General features: G+C 33.6%; 1 protein-coding gene across 3 annotated transcripts in view; it reads left to right on the top strand.

Moving 5' to 3' along the window:
* Nucleotides 1–16,971, top strand: part of EPHA6 (EPH receptor A6) — an 819,528-nt gene that overhangs the window by 714,959 nt on the left and 87,598 nt on the right. For all 3 annotated transcript variants that reach the window (XM_088025312.1, XM_088025358.1, XM_028119182.1), the window contains one exon: nucleotides 7,039–7,248. In XM_088025312.1, the coding sequence (XP_087881438.1) occupies nucleotides 7,039–7,248 (210 nt within the window). The remainder of the gene's footprint in view (nucleotides 1–7,038; nucleotides 7,249–16,971) is intronic.

Consider the following 16,971-nt stretch of genomic DNA (forward strand, 5'->3'; position numbering starts at 1 on the left):
CAGCAGACATCATACATAATGGTAAAAAACTAAAACCTTTTACTCTAATATCAAAAACAAGACAAAGATGTCCATTCTTGCCACTTTTACTCAATGTAGCATCCTAGCTAGAGCATTTGGTCAAGAAAAAGAAATAAAAGGCATCTAAATCAGAAAATAAGAAGTAAAACTGTCTCTATTTGCACATAACATGATATTATATATAGAAAACTCTAAAGATTCCACCAAAAACCTGTTAGAAATAAATAAGTTCAGTAAAGTTGCAGGATACAAAATCAATATACAAAAATCACTTGCATTTCTATATACTAACAAACTGTCAGAAAGAGAAATGAAGGAAACAATCCCATTTACAATTTTATTGAAGAGGAATAAAACACTTAGGAATAAATTTACCCAAAGAGGTGAAAGATCTGTACACTGAAAACTATAAAACACTGATAAAAGAAATTGAAAATGACACAAATAAAGGAAATTATTCTCTACTCATAGGTTGGAAGAAGTAAAATCATTAAAAAGTCCATGCTACCCAAAGCAATCTACAGATTCAGTGCAATCCCTAACAAAATTCCAATAGTATTTTTCACAAAATTAGAACAAATAATCCTAAAATTTGTATGGAACCATTAAAGACCCCAAATAGCCAAAGTAATCTTGAAGAAAAGAACAAAGCTGGAAGCATAACATTTCCTAATTTCAAACTATATTACAAAGTTATAGTAATCAAAACAGTGTGGTACTGGCATAAAAACAGACACATAGATCAATGGAATAGAATTGAGAGCACAGAAATAATCCCCTGGTTGTATGGTCAATTAACTTATGACAAAAAGAGCCAAGAATATACAACGGGAAATGAGAGTCTCTTCAATAAATGGTGCCAGGAAAACTGGACAGCCACATTCAAAAGAATAAAACTGAACCCCTATCTTATACCATACACAAAAGTTAACTCAAAATGGATTAAAGACTTGAACATAAGACTTGAAACCATAAAATTCCTAGAAGAAAACAGAGAGTAAACTCCTTGACTTTGGTCTTGGTGATGATTTTTTGGATTGACACCAAAAACAAAGACAACAAAAGTAAAAATAAACAAATGGGACTACATCAAACTTAAAAGCTTCTGCACAGCAAAGGAAACCATCAACAAAATGAAAAGGTAAGCTATGGAATGGGAGAAAGCATTTATCAATCATATATTCAATAAGGGGTTAATATCCGAAGTATACAGGAACTCATACAACTCAATAGTAAAAAAAAAAAATTTTTTAAATGGGCAAAGGACCTGAATAGACATTTTTCCAAAGAAGATATACAAATGGCTCAACAGGTAGATGAAAAGATGGTTAACATCACTAATCATCAAGGAAATGCAAATCAATGATTTGCCTCACACCTGTGAGGATGGGGCTATTATCAAGAAGACAAGAATAAAAACATTGGCAAGGATGTGAAGAAAGAGGAATCCTTGTACACTGTTGGCAAGAATATAAATTGGTGCAGCAAATATGAAAAACGGTATGGAGGGTCCTCAAGAAATTAGAACTAGAACTATCATATGATACAGCAATCCCACTTTTAGTATATATCCAAAGGAAATTAAACCATTATCTCAAAGAGATATCTGTACTTCCAAGTTCATTGCAGCATTATTCATAACAGCCAAGATGCGGAAATAACCTAAGCGTCTGTCAATGGATGAGTGAATTAAGAAAACCTGGAAAATATATAATGGAATATTAATCAGCCTTTAAATAAAAGGAGGTCCTGCCATTTACCACAACAAAGATAAACCTGGAGGACATTATGCTAAGCGAAATAAGTCAGACAGAGAAAGACAGATATTGCATGGTATCACTTATATGTGGAAGCCAAAAAAAAAAAAAGTGAACCCATAGAAACAGAGAGTACAAAAGTGGTTGCCAAGAGTGGGGGGAAGCAGGAGAAACAGAGGGGTTTGTAAAAGGATGCAAACATTCTGTTATAAGTTGAATAAGTGGTGACTATCATTGATAACACTGCATTGTAGAATTGATAATTGCTAAAAGAGTAGAACTTAAATGTCCTTACCTAAAAAAGGGGGTGGGGGGATATATGTAACAAAATATATATATTGCATATAGCCAAAAAGTGGAAGTAACTCTAATGTTTATCAACTGATAGATGTATAAGTAAAATGAATAAATATTATACATCAGTAAAAATAATATAAAATATTGAATGAAACTTGAAACATTATATTAAGTGAAAGAAGACAGTCACAAAAGAACATATACTTTATGGTTACATTTAAATGAAATAACCAAAATAGACAAAACTCTAGAAAGTTAATTAGTAGCTGCTGAAGGCTGGTAGGGGAAGTTGGGAGAATGGAGAATGACTGCCATTGAGTATAATGTTTATTTTGGGAATCATGAAAAAGTTTTAAAGGTGACTTATGGCTATAATGGTTATATATATGGCTATATGGTTATACCAACTCTGTGAATACACTAAGAATGATAAATTTGTTTAGTTTAAAAGTGTAAATTGTATGGTATATTAATCATACCTTAATAAACCTGTTAAAAAATAACTTGGAACAAAATATTAACAAATTCAAGCCAACATTATATAAAAGAATTACACCCTACAACCAAGTGAGATTTACCCTGGTATGCAAGAACAGTTCAACTTTCAAAAGTGAATTAATGTCATCTATCACATCAAATGACTAAAAAAGAAAAATCACATGATCATATAAAAAAGAAAAAGATATTTGACAAAATTGAACACCCATTTATGATAAAAACTTTCAGTAAACTAGAAATAGAAGGGAAGTTCTTAAACTTGATAAAGACTATATATACAAAAAGCCTGCAGCTATTATACTTAATGATGAGAAACTTAAAGGTGTCCTACCAAGATCAGGAACAAGGCAAAGATGTCCGGTTCACTACTCCTTTTCACTATCATACTGGAAGTACTGGCTAATGCAATAAGACAAGAAAGAGGGAGAAAGTATACAGATTAGGAAGGAAAAAATAAAACTGTCCTTATTCACAGATAACATGGTATCCATGTAGAAAATCTGAAAGAATTGACCAAAACAATTAGACTAATAAGCAGTTATAGCAAGGTTGCCAAATACAAGGTTAATATAGAAAAGTCAATAGCTTTCCCACATATCAGCAATGAACAAGTGGAATTTGAAATTAAAAACATAATACCATTTATATTAACATCCCCAAAAATGAAATACTTAGATATAAATCTAACAAAATATGTACAAGATCTATATGAGGAAAACCTAAACTTTAATAAACAAAATCATGAACTAAATAAAAGGAGACATATTCCATGTTCATAATTAAGGAAACTCAATATTATTAAAATGTTAGTTCTTTCCAACTTGATATATATTTTCAATGCAATCCCAATCACAATTCCAGTAAGTTATTTTGTGGATATTGACAAAATGATTCTAAAGTTTATATGTAGAGGCAAAAGACGTGTAATGGCCAACACAGTATTGAAAAAGAACAGAGTTGGAGGACTGATACTACCCGACTTCAAGACATAAACAGGAATCAAGACAGTGTGCTAAGGGTGAAAGAATAGACAAACAGGTCAGTGGAACAGAATAGAAAGTCTGTAATAAGTGTAGTCAACTAGTCTTTGACAAAAGAGCAAAGGCAATACCATAGAGGAAAAATTGTCTTTTCAGCAAATGGTGTTGGGACAACTGGATATCCACATGCAAAAATTAAAAACAAAAAACTAGACACAGAACATTACACCCTTCACAAAAATTAAGTCAAAATGGATCACAGGCCTAAATGTAAAACACAAAATTATAAACCCCTGAAGATAACATAGGAGAAAAACTTAGATGACATTGGATATGGCAAAGATTTTTTAGATACAACTACAAAGATACAATCCAAGAAAAAAAACCTGATAAGCTGGACTTCATTAAAATTTAAGACTTCTGCTCTGCAAAAGACAATGTTGAGAAAATGAGAAGACAAGCCACAGACTGGGAGAAAATGTTTGCAAAAGACACATCTGATAAAGGACTTACCTAAAATATACAAAGAACTCTTAAAATTCAACAATAAGAAAACAAGCCAATTTAAAAATGGGCCAAAGACCTTAACAGGCACTCCACAAAAAATATACAGATGGAAAATTAGTACATGAAAGGGTGCTTCATACTATATGTCATCAGGAAAATGCAAATTGAAGTAATGAGATACCACCTATTAGAATGGCCAAAATTAGTAACACTAAATGGTGGTGAGGATGTGAAGCAACAGGAACTCTCCTTCATTGCTGGTAGGAACGCGAAATGGTACAGCCACTTTGGAAGATAATTTGGGGGTTTCTTACAAAACTAAACATACCAGCTATTGCCCTCCCTGGTACTTAACAAAAGGAGTTGAAAACATATATCCACATAAAAGCCTGCAGCTATAAACATGCTGTAAACATTTATAATTGTTTATTTATAATTGCCACAACTTGGAAGCAACCAAGATGTCTTTCAGTGGGTGAATGGATAAATAAAACTGTTGTGCATGCAAAGGAATTTTATTCAGCACTAAAAGGAATGGAGCCATCAAGCCATGAAAAAACATGGAGGAAACTTAAATGCATATTATGAAGTGAAAGAAACTGAAAAGGCTACCTACGGTGGGATTCCACTATATAACATTCTGGTAAAGGCAAAACTATGAAGAAACTAAAAAGATCATTGGTAGGCAAGGTTTGGGGAGCTGGGGATGAATAGGTGAAGCACAGAGAATTTTTAAGACAGTGAAAATACTCTGTGTGGTATAAAATGGGTTTATGTCAGTATAAATTTGGCCAAACCCATAGCATATAGAATACCAAGAATATTGTTCCCTGGTGAGGGAATGATAATGGGGGAGGCTATGCATGTGTGGGGGCAGAGGATATATGGGAAATCTCTATACTTTCTTCTTAATTTTGCTATGAACCTAAAAGTGCTCTAAAAAAGTAATCTTAAAAAAGAAGAAAGAACTTGGTGCTTTGTGTCACTCTCAGATCAGATAGGAAATTAAATTTCAACCTGGAATTAAATAATGATTTCCTTTTATGATGTAGGAGTTTAAGTTGCTCAATTGATTTTTCAGGAAAGTGAGAGGAGAATTTTCTGACTCATATTAAAATTACATGAACTACATGTAATTGTAGTACAACAAGGTTTTATTAAATAATAACTATTATTAAAATAATAATTAAAATAAGTCAGGGGCTGTGCTATGTGTTTTGTATGTGATATTCACTGCAACTCTGTGTTAGATTATTCTATTCTCATTGTACAGATAAGAAAACTGAGGCATTCCTTAGTTTTCAGATGGTCCATTAACATTTCCTACCATGCAGAAATTCTGCATTGATGAGAACTGTGATACCAGGCAACTTCATTTCTAATAGGTAAAAAAGCCACCTCTTTAAATTTAGTGTAATCCTTTCTAGGCCAAAAGAATTTATGCTTTGAATTCTACTGAAAGGTTCTTAGAGTCCTAATAGAGGAGAGGTAGGTAGGGTACATGATAGAAGAGGCAGATTTCATCTCATAGTACCCTGTCTAGGAAGATGGATTGGAAACATAAAGAGCTAGTAACACCAAAGATTTTCTTTGCTAGGTTATCTTTTATACATTAATTATACAGAAGAGCCTGCTTAAATGGATACTCTTGCTCTAGAATGTTTCTTTTAAGAGAGGGTTCTTTTCCTTACTCTGCAGTTGAGTTGGGAGATATTATCAGAGAATTATCAGGGAGATAAGTTGATATAAAGACAAAGTTTATTTCATTTGTAGTAGAAGCTTATTCATTTAACTGACCAGTGAATCATCATTGTATAGGATACTGTGTCACTGTGATACAGTCAGATCACCCCTGTATTTAACCCATGCTGTAGTTTTAAATCAGCTATCCATGAAAACTGCTATAACTTTGCAAATTTTAAGATAACTCTTATTTATGCATCTACCACACTGTATAAGGTAATATAGCTCAATAGTCTTTTGCTAGATATTCATTTTAATAACATTCATAAATAAATGTTACCTAGAGTATAAAACCAACTCGAGAATCTTTCATGTTTCTCTATAACTCCTTTGGAGACAACTATCCCCAAATAACTATGTAGAGCAATATGCATTATTTTTCAAACTTGAAATATTTTTATTTTATTTTTCTCTATAATTTTTAGGTGCTGTTTGTCTGGCCTTATTGGTGCACACATCTTGCATAGATGACAACTGAATTTTTTCCTTTAAAAAATGTTATTTTTAAATCAAGTTGAGAAGAATAAGCAATCAAGGGATTGAGCTGCATACCAGTGCTGTGCCTGGCTTGTTATTCATATGATTTCACTTAATCTCTCCAACTGGAAGCTAAAATAGTCCCTGTTTTCAGTCAGTTGCCAACAACTTCCTTTCTATTTGCTCTAAATATAATGAAAGAATGGAAAAATCTAGTTATTTTCTGTTTGCATGTATTTTTTTCTCTCTTTCTTATAGCTTCCCTAAACTTGTTTCTTGTTTATGCAAACAAGTCCTCTTTTTCCTGAGTAATCGTTTTTCACCTTTCAAGTTATTACACAGCTTTTATTCAATCCTAGCTTTTGCTGTCCTTCTGCCCACCTGTACAGCTGGTGCATCAGTCACAATTATGGAAAGTGAATTCTGTTCTCTTGGTAGTCATTGCTGCTACCTAATTTGACATAGGTCCCTCTTGTTACTTAAAGTTTTTGAAATCAGTCTTTCTGGAAGTTCATTTGGTTGGTTCTCTTCTATCCTTTGTTTGTTCTCCTTCATCACTTCCACCTAGATTTTCCTTTCCTTTAAATGTCAAAAAATTCTTACATTTCACGGTCAGCAAATTTGATGCTTGTATTCATTGGATCCAGTAAAATAAATTCCAAGGTTTTCCTTAATGCTACACACACACATGTGCATGCCCACACGCACACATGCTACATTAAAATAAGTCAATGTAAACAATTGTGATTCTCTTTCAGAAACATGATGGCCATTTCACTGTCATCCAGTTGGTCGGTATGCTCCGAGGCATTGCATCTGGAATGAAGTATCTTTCTGATATGGGTTATGTTCATCGTGATCTAGCAGCTAGGAATATATTGGTCAACAGCAACTTAGTATGCAAAGTTTCTGATTTTGGTCTCTCCCGGGTGCTGGAAGATGATCCAGAAGCTGCTTATACAACAACTGTAAGTTTACATGTCCTTTTCCAATATAGATTGTTAACTTGTATTGTTTTTAATATTATAAGAATAATTCTGTTTCTGTTTTCCTAATTTTCTGCTCACACTTGTCATTTTCCAAATTTAACATCATCATTTAGTTGAGAAGTATTTGCTTTATCTGAGTGCCTGGTCAACAAAACAAAACAACAACAAAAACCTTCTTATATTTGACTGTTTTTTTTTTCTTTCTTCCATTGTACTGGGACTTTCCTATCAGGCTTGAGGTCCAAGTCTTGATTGCCCTCACAACAAATCTGCCTTTGCCTGAGGTATTCTTGATGCTTAAGAATTATCTCTTTTAAATGGAGTTCTGTATAGGCCAATGGTGAGTCAATTAAGTCAGTGCTAGTGAGAACCAATGGTTATGAAATGACTTTTTTTTTTCCTCACAGCAAATGTTATGGAATGACCTGATCATACTTGCAAATGAACAAGATAGGTTTCTCTGGGGATATATAAGGATACTCTAAACTTTTTTTCTGAATGATATTTGGGGAGAATGGGAACAGGAAAAAAAGGCTAAAACTTTAGAACCAAACTATCATCTGTAGGTTATAGATCTAAACTTAACTCATGAATAGTTGAAGCATTTCTGAATTCCCCAAAACCAGTTCATTCCATTGACCTTTTTGGTTATTGTTTCAAGGATTTCAATCTCAGAGTCTTTCTTCAGCTATCTGAAAGCTAATAATTTGTAAAACTATACAATATTCTCTTATTTTTCAAACAAAACCTTCACCATTGACTCATTTGACAGTCACCTGCAGTGAAAAGTAAATCAGTAAACTTATTCGAGGAGAGGTTTATATCCTCTCCTCTTTCTCTAACCTCGCACATTGTTGTAGAAGAGGCAAATCCATTATTTAGTTCCCTTTTATTTCATTTTCTATTAGACTGTTTTGAAACTTCACTGTCTTCAATTACTCCAAAAGAGATGCAAGTTTAATATTATGAATTAAACATATTATGCCCTTATTATATTTGCACTGTAGAAATGCTCTATATTACTTTATTGATGATATTTTCACTAATTTTTCCAACAAAGAAATATAGTGCTAAAGAAAATAAATTAATCTCTGAGAGCCTGACATATAAGGTAGCAGTATCTATTGATCTTTTAATTTGACCAAAAACCTTCATAAAAATAAAAGTCTATCACGTCTGAAAATAAATTGTTCATTTCAGGAAAAGCAGTATTTCCAACTCCACTTTCTAATTGGAAAATGTATAATTTTTTTCATTTTTTTTCAAGGCCTTCTTTTCTTTTCTTTTTTCTTTTTATAAATGTATAACTTGAAGCAACTTTTCAAGTTACAGAACAATGTAGATAAGATTTTTCTATTATGCATATTATTTCTAACCTTGGAAAGTAGTGTTTATATAAATTTTATGCAATATAATATTTATAAAAATTCCAACAAATATGATCTACTAAAAGAACAAAATATGAAATAAAGCATAAAATAGGAAATAACTACTACACTCTTTGTATGCCTAGATGATATACTTGAAATTCCTATTTAATAATATTTTAACTGCTTTTTAAAATGGGAAGCTCATAACTAAATTTAAGGAACTAATAAAACTGGCAGGGTAACCCAAATTTTGAAGAATATATAGGTTTTATTGTGTCAGATTTGAAATCCAGATTCCAGCCATGTTATTCTGTCTTATATGATTATAGAGACTGAGAGGGCTAGAACAGTGCTATTTTAATTTAAGTCTGACTACAGAATTAAACCTCAAGTTAGGTAACCAGAATATTAATGCTCCAAAAGTGCCTCTTAAAAGCTATATAGACATTATGTCCCAATTGAGAAATAAGTTTCTGAATTTGAGAGACATCAACTGAATGGTAAATAATTAAGTAATGAAGCACTTTTTAAAAATTATTTTTATTTATTTTTTATTCCACTGTAATTAATGTACAGTGTTATATTAGTTTCAGGCATACAATATAGTGATTCAACAATTCTATACATTCCTCAGTGTTCATTACGGTAAGTGTGCTCTTAATCCCCTTCACCTATTTCACCCATCCCCCACCCACCTTCCTCTGGTAACCACCAGTTTGTTCTCTATAGTTAAGAGTCTGTTTTTTTTGTCTCTTTTCCTTTGTTTGTTTTGTTTCTTAAATTCCACATGTAAGTGAAATCATATGGCACTTGTCTTTCTCATACTGACCTATTTTGCTGAGCATTTTACCTTCTAGATCTGTCATGTTGTTGCAAATGGCAAGATTTCATTATTTTTTATGGCTGAGTAATATTTCATTGTATGTTTATACCACACCTTTTTTATCCATTCATCTACCATTGGATACTTGAGTTGCTTCTTGGTTATTTTAATTAAGGCTACTATAAACACAAGGGTGCATATATCTTTTCGAATTAGTGTTTTCATATTCTTTGAGTAAATACCCAGTAGTAGAATTACTGGATCATGTGGTATTTCTATTTTTAAGTGGCTACACCAATTTGCATTCCCACCAACAGAGCACAAGGGTTTCTTTTTCTCTACATCCTCTCCAACACCTGTTGTTTCTTGTGTTTCTGATTTTAGCCATTCTGACAAGTGTGAGATGATATTTATTGTGGCTTTCATTTGCATTTATCTGATGATGAGTGATGCTAAGCATCTTTTCATGTGTCTGTTGGCCATTTGTCTTCTTTGGAAAAATGTCTGTTCATGTCTTCTGACCATTATTTGTTTTTTTGGTGTTGAGTCATATTAAGTTCTTTATGTTTTGGAAATTAACCCCTTATCAGATATGTCATTTGCAAATATCTTCTACCATTCAGTAGGTTGTCTTTTTGTTTTGCTAATTATTTGCTGTGCAAAAACTTTTTATTTTGATATAGTTCAGATAGTTTAATTTTACTTTTGTTTCCCTTGCCTTGGGAGACATATCTAGAAAAATGTTGCTATGACCAATGCCAAAGAATTATTACCTGTGCTCTCTTCTAGGATTTTTATGGTTTCAGGTCTCACATTTAAGTCTTTCATCCATTTTGAGTTTATTTTGTGTAAGGTATAAGAAAGTGATCCAGTTTCACTCTTTTGCATGTAGCTGTCCAATTTTCCCAACACCACTGTTGAAGAGACTGTAATTAAGAACTTTTTAAAAAATATATCAGAAATACTTAACTGTTCAAAGGCTCCCAGGGTACAAAACATCATACTTGACTTTATAATGAATATGACCATTTAATATTTGAAACAGCAACACTCTTGCCTTCAAAGAGCTATTCTTTTACAGGTGGATTCATGCTTTCTAGGTATTCAGCACATCAAATGTTGACATACAGGCCTGAAAAAGAAATATGGAGGTACCAAAAAGCAGAGGTCTGGAGAAGACGTTACAAAAAGTTAAAATTTGGACCAAATATTTAAAAATTTCATTAGACAGACTGTTGGGGAATTCAGATAGAGGAAACAGAAAAAGGAAAAACATATGAAAATTTGGGGAAGTGAATGGACATGTTGATGGCAATGTGGACAGTTTGGAATGGGGGAAAGGAGCAGTAGACAACCCAGGTCTCTAAGGAATAATTGCAAAGTTAGTTGGGTGGCACTTCAAGAAATTTTATGGTTTTCTATGGCAATTAAGAGAAAGACACTGATTTATTTAAATGGGGGAATGACCAAACACATGCATGTCTTAGAAGATATTATTGACAACAGTGTGAAGGAAGGAAAGATTGAAGGACAGGAGGAATGGTTATAGGAAACCAGTTAAGGCATTATTGCTATAGACCAGAAAGGCCATATGGCTTTAATTAGGACAGTGGCAATTGGAATAAAGAGGAACGTAGAGAATTGAAATATATATATATACATATATATATACAATTTACAAGACTCAGTAACTAATTAGATATGAATTATAAGAAGGAAGCAGGATTTAAAGATGACACCAATATTTTTAGATTGAACAACTAGTTGAATGAGATGCTATTAATCAATTCAGAGGATCCCTGTTAGAGATGACCTGGCTAATGGCATTAGATTACAAAGCAAAATTATAACAAAGGATCACAGGCACTCTGTTTCAAAGTCATCAAGATAATGGCAGATTGAACATTGGCATTCTGTTGCAGTTATGTGTAAAATGTTTAGGACTTTATATAAAATGTACTTAGGCTCCAAATTCTTTTTGTATTTCCTTTAAAAGAAGGAGATGCTTAGAAAACTTTACTGCCTGCGAAGGCATAATTCAATTCAAACAAACACTGTATAACAAAATACAGGAAAAGAATAGTCATTTATATGAAATTATTCTTTGTTTTATAAAACCATTTACATGAAAATAACTTTAAAGAGCAAGCTCCCTTGATACATTTTTAAAGTATAATTTTCTTTTTATTTTTTTTAAAGATTTTATTTATTTATTTGAGAGAAAGAACAAGAGAGAGAGAGAGCATGAGAGGGGAGAGGGTCAGAGGGAGAAGCAGACTGCCCGCTGAGTGGGGAGCCCGATGCGGGACTCGATCCCGGGACTCCAGGATCATGACTGAGCCGAAGGCAGTCGCTTAACCAACTGAGCCACCCAGGCGCCCTAATTTTCTTTTTAAAGTGTTATCTATATATAACTTTCTTAGATATATCTTTTAAATGATTTTGATTTTTTCTCTTACTGTGTAAATATAATTGTTACTTCCTCATTATTTATAAATGTTTTTATAATCTGCATCAGGAAGGGTTTGGAGGAAAGGGAGCCTTGTGAAGGGTTTTAAAAACAGGAAGACATCTTGGATAAAGATCTTTTTGTAGTCTTCAAGAAAATAATTCTTAGAGTAAAAGCACACTACATGGAAACTATCCCTTCCTAATCAAAATAGGAGCAGAATAAATACACATTTTCCAGTAAGATGACTTTGCCAATTTATTTATTTATTTTTAAAGATTTATTTATTTATTTGACAGAGAGAGAGAGAGTGAGAGGGAACACAAGCAGGGAGAGTGGGAGAGGGAGAAGCAGGCTTCCTGCTGAGCAGGGAGCCTGACACGGGGCTGGATCCCAGGACCCTGGGATCATGACCTGAGTTGAAGACAGATGCTTAACGACTGAGACACCCAGGCGCCCCTGACTTTGCCAATTTAGAGAGCCATATATCACAGCAAAGAGCAGTAAGAACTGGTAAAAAAAAAAAAAAAAAAAAAAAAGCCTGGAAAGCTAGAGTGACCAGTGTCACCCAGTATTGACTATAGCACTGAACTGATCAGTGCATGGCAGATGAGCAGAATGGCCATTGGAGCCAAAATGACCAGACCAGAAAGAGATGTGACAAGAGATTTTTTTGCCAACAATTAGTTAAGTCCTTTAGTGCCTTATTTGGAAGATATATACATGTAATATGTAAGAACATATTTTTTTTAAAGATTGTATTTATTCATTTGACAGAGACAGAGACAGTGAGAGAAGGAACACAAGCAGGGGGAGTGAGAGAGCGAGAAGCAGGCTCTGTGCCGAGCAGGGAGCCCAATGCGGGGCTCCATCCCAGGACCCTGGGATCATGACCTGAGCTGAAGGCAGAAGCTTAACGACTGAGCCACTCAGGCTCCCCAAGAACATATTATTTACATTATAAAATACACTAAAGTAAATAGAAGAATGAGATTTATGACAAATATAAGTAGAAATTCTAGTATGTCTTCCTACAATTTAGGAGTGTTTTACATGTTCTGTTTCAGATCTAAGACCTATTCATTCAACATGTACTCAATAGAGTTGATTATGGAGTTACCATATTTAAGGTCCATATTGGTTTCCTTGGAGAGCCAATAACCAAAAATAAAGGGATTCTTGAGAATGAATAAATGACCACACAGAGAGAGGTCCAAGAGCAACCAAATACAGTAAAACATGATAAAACCACTAGGTGTGTGGACAGCACAAGTGGGCAATGCAGCATGAAAAGCAACACTAATAGTAGCAGATTTTCCTGGTAAGCCCTGTACTAAAATACATCAAGCCTTTGCAAAGGGACCTTAAGAACTGGTAACAGCATGAAAACCAAGAAATGTGCAATGGAGGCTAAAGACAGAAGGACAAAAATGCACAAAAGTAGGATCTAGACAAGGACTGAAGTCTTGCTTTTACATGCCAATTCTACAAATAGCTTATCAGGCATTTAGTGAGGGAAGATTGGTGAATGATTATGAACTATACCTAACAATGCATACACAATTATTGATATATGGCTAACTTAATTGTACAGTATTTACTGAGTTTGAATTGTTCTCATTTGGTTACATGGTCTTCTGTCTGTTTATAATTTAGATGCTGAGAAATCTCTTCCTTTTCTGAATCTTGATGCACATTCACATGGACAACCATTTTATATCCAGTTCCAGGGGAGGGACTCTCTCTCATTTGAATATTGCTAAGCAACCAGTCTTAAACTTACCTTGAAAATGTTAAGACTCTGTTCTCAATTATGGAAATGAGGTCCTATTTACCTAAAAAGAACATTAAAAGATATATTATGGCTCACACTGATCTGTTTTAGAGATAGGTTTTATTTTAAATATAATGGCAGACACTGTATGGATTTTTTTTAATTATAATGAGTAACTCCTTTTCTTATATTTTAAAGATCAAAATAAAATGCAAGAATTATTTTATCACAGTATCTGCTAAAAACTCTAAGATTCTTTGACTCTTTCAGTTGTGTTCATTTTATGTTTGCTATCCAAGGCGAATTTTGCTTTTTTTCTTTGACAGCAACAATTCCATATAAGTACTTTCTTAGTAGAAATACGGAGACTCATAATTGACAACACATAATCTGCATAATCACAATTCTGTTAACATCTCAATTCTATTTACTTTGCATTCATAAGACCTCTTCCAAGCTCCAACTCTTAACTTCCCGTATTCTATGTAAGATATGAGAAAAGTCAAATCTCTTATTGATCTAGACGGTCATGGTCTATACCCAACGTGGAGCTAATTATAGCAAATAATGGCGCAGCATGAGGGGGACTTACTGTGTTTTCAAAGTTTGGGGAAATCTAAATAGCCTTCCTCCTTTACCTAATTCAAATGCTTACAAATTGGCTTGAGTTTCTGAAGTGAATTTTTAAATCTTAAGACATGTCTAGCTTTAAGAATAAATATTTTTGATAAAGGTGGGATAAAAATCATTTTAGATCATTCATTATTCTGCCTTTAAGTGCTTTAATATGAGTAATTAAGATTTGCCTGGAGATCATGCTTAACCTGCTAATAAAACATACTCAGAGTTTTTACTCATTTTTATATATTTTAAATAAAAGAGTTACTATAAAAAGTTATGCAGTAAAAATATTTTAAATGCTTTTACTTAAAAGCATATAATATCTGATGTGCTGACTAAAAGAAGTTGTATGGAGAATGTTTCTAATTTCTTAGATTTTGAAAAATAAAACTTTATCTTTAGAAATCCTACTACTCTGTCAAGTCATGGATAATAGAGGTGACATTGTGCTAAGATACAGCGTTTGGTAAAATGCATCTTATTTGAAGTCTACCCTAGATGAACTAGGGCCAGCCTGAAGAATGATTTTTATTTCAGTTGTTCTTCAGATTTAGCCAAGCTAAAAATGGAGGGGGTATGACTGCTTCAGGCACAAAGGGAGACCCTTAGGTAGACGATTGTGAAGCCTACTAGCCCCCCAAAAAGCGACATATAAGGACAGTCTCCTGCACAGAATTCACTGAAAAATTAAAGTAAAGGAAATGGCAGTTTCTTCTAGGCAAATGTAAATTCAGTAGCCTGAGTATAAAGGAAAAAAGTAAGAAAAATAGCAATGTTATCAGAATGCTGTAACATGAAGATTTAAATAGCTTTTTTTTCAATAAAAAGATGACGAACAAATAAACCTTGGAAGAATGAAAAACAATAAAATCCTGGTGAGAAGAACCAAATTCATCACTAGGAAAGGAATTATGCCATTTGGGAAAAACAACTAAATGACTCTTGACAAAAAAATAGTTCTCACTTGGCAGACACTATGATAGCAGTCAATCAAAATCAGTCTAATACAGAGACCCTTACAATTAGCTGAAGAGAAAGAAATCAATGTGCCAATATTACGTTTCCTAATTTCAAAGGAAAAAATGTGCCCTTGAAACAGCAAGTGTTTGTGACGGACTAACTCATGAGAAGAAAATCTTTCAGTTTTTATTTACCTGTGTCAATATAAGCTTTTTGTAAAGGAAATTCTAATGATCTAATGTGTAGAAGCTATATTCTCAGAAATGAGTGTCTCTACATTTTGAGCGCAAATGCCAGAAAGCAAATCCCCAACAGTGGGGACGAAAGGGCAACAAAGCTGTATACTAAACCAAAGAGAACATGTGTTAATACAGAGCAAGAGTCTTCTTCAATAACTGTTCAAGAGGTGAATGCCACACACACACCAGCTTGGATCACAGGCTGAGAGACCCAAAATCTGAATGATAGTTGTCTGCAGTGGTGGTATCAGAAGGACACAAACTTTTTTGAAATGTACTGCTTGGGTAAATTGACAATGGCAGATCTTGAGCATAATATGGAAATGGGAATCAACAATACCAGAGGAAATTAATATTTAAAGAATCATTTCCTGAAAAAGCCTCATCTCTGAAGCTTAGGAAACAACAGTTTGTGATCATTACAGAGCTCTTTGTAGTAAAACAAATGAAAAAGATTTGAAGATTATGGGACATAGAGGAGAAAAGTGCTGAACAAACAGATAGCTCTATCAGAAATCTGGAAGACAGAGAGGACCATCTAGCTAAGTAATGCATCCCATTAAGAAGCCAAGCCATGCTTTGGGAAAATCTCCATTTGCCATTTGTGCAAAGCACCTACAAAAACAAGTGCTCTGTTGTTCCAATATGCATTTTAAAGAAAAGACCCAGAGGATTTAGACCTGGAAAGGCATTTTTTTTTTTTTTAACCAGGAAAGGCATTATTGAAGATAAGAGACCACTGAGAAACTTTCTACTTAGCACTCAAGGGTTGGTGTGTGACTTTCAAGTAACTTGTTTTGTTTTGTTAAAGTAATGAATTCCTTTAGATTTGTGTAAAACCCTGGAGGACAGGAGAGTTATCGTTTACATTTTTCAAAGGCTTTCCAGCACCTAAAATAATATGCTATTTAATAGCTGTTTCGTTAATTGCTGATAATTAAAACAAATAAGTGAACCTAAAATAATCCTTAATGCATCAGGAAGAGATGAAAAAATTGCAGGAGAAAGCAACAAATGTAACAAACATTGAAGCACTTACAACAAAGAGTCACAGAGGGGAAAAGACTGTTTGTTTAAGTCTCTGAACACACCCGTGGAAAGCTTTGAGCACAAATGGATGCCGACAGCATAGATAAGATATGAGACAAATGGTTCATAAAATCACATAATACATAAAATTTGAATACAAACATTTGAAATATATCCAGTCCTTCTAACCTAAATGCTAATCAATGACGAATAATCAAATGCCAGTCACAATTCTCAAAGTATTCAACATTCACCTGATGATTAACCAAGAACCACAGGAAATACCAGGTGCTGTTTGTTTTTGTGTTAGCAACATCCAACACTGTTTAATTCAGAGTTAGTCTCCCTGCTCTCAGTGATTTTAGAACAAACCCAGACTAAATGGATTTACTGAGAGAGATCAATCAGCAGATGTTCAGCAAGCAGAAAGTACAGTG

This window comes from Eumetopias jubatus, unplaced genomic scaffold, assembly GCF_037043125.1.
Source record: "Eumetopias jubatus isolate StellerSeaLion01/CBP00866 unplaced genomic scaffold, mEumJub1_p1.0 scaffold_1, whole genome shotgun sequence".
Lineage (NCBI taxonomy): Eukaryota > Metazoa > Chordata > Mammalia > Carnivora > Otariidae > Eumetopias > Eumetopias jubatus.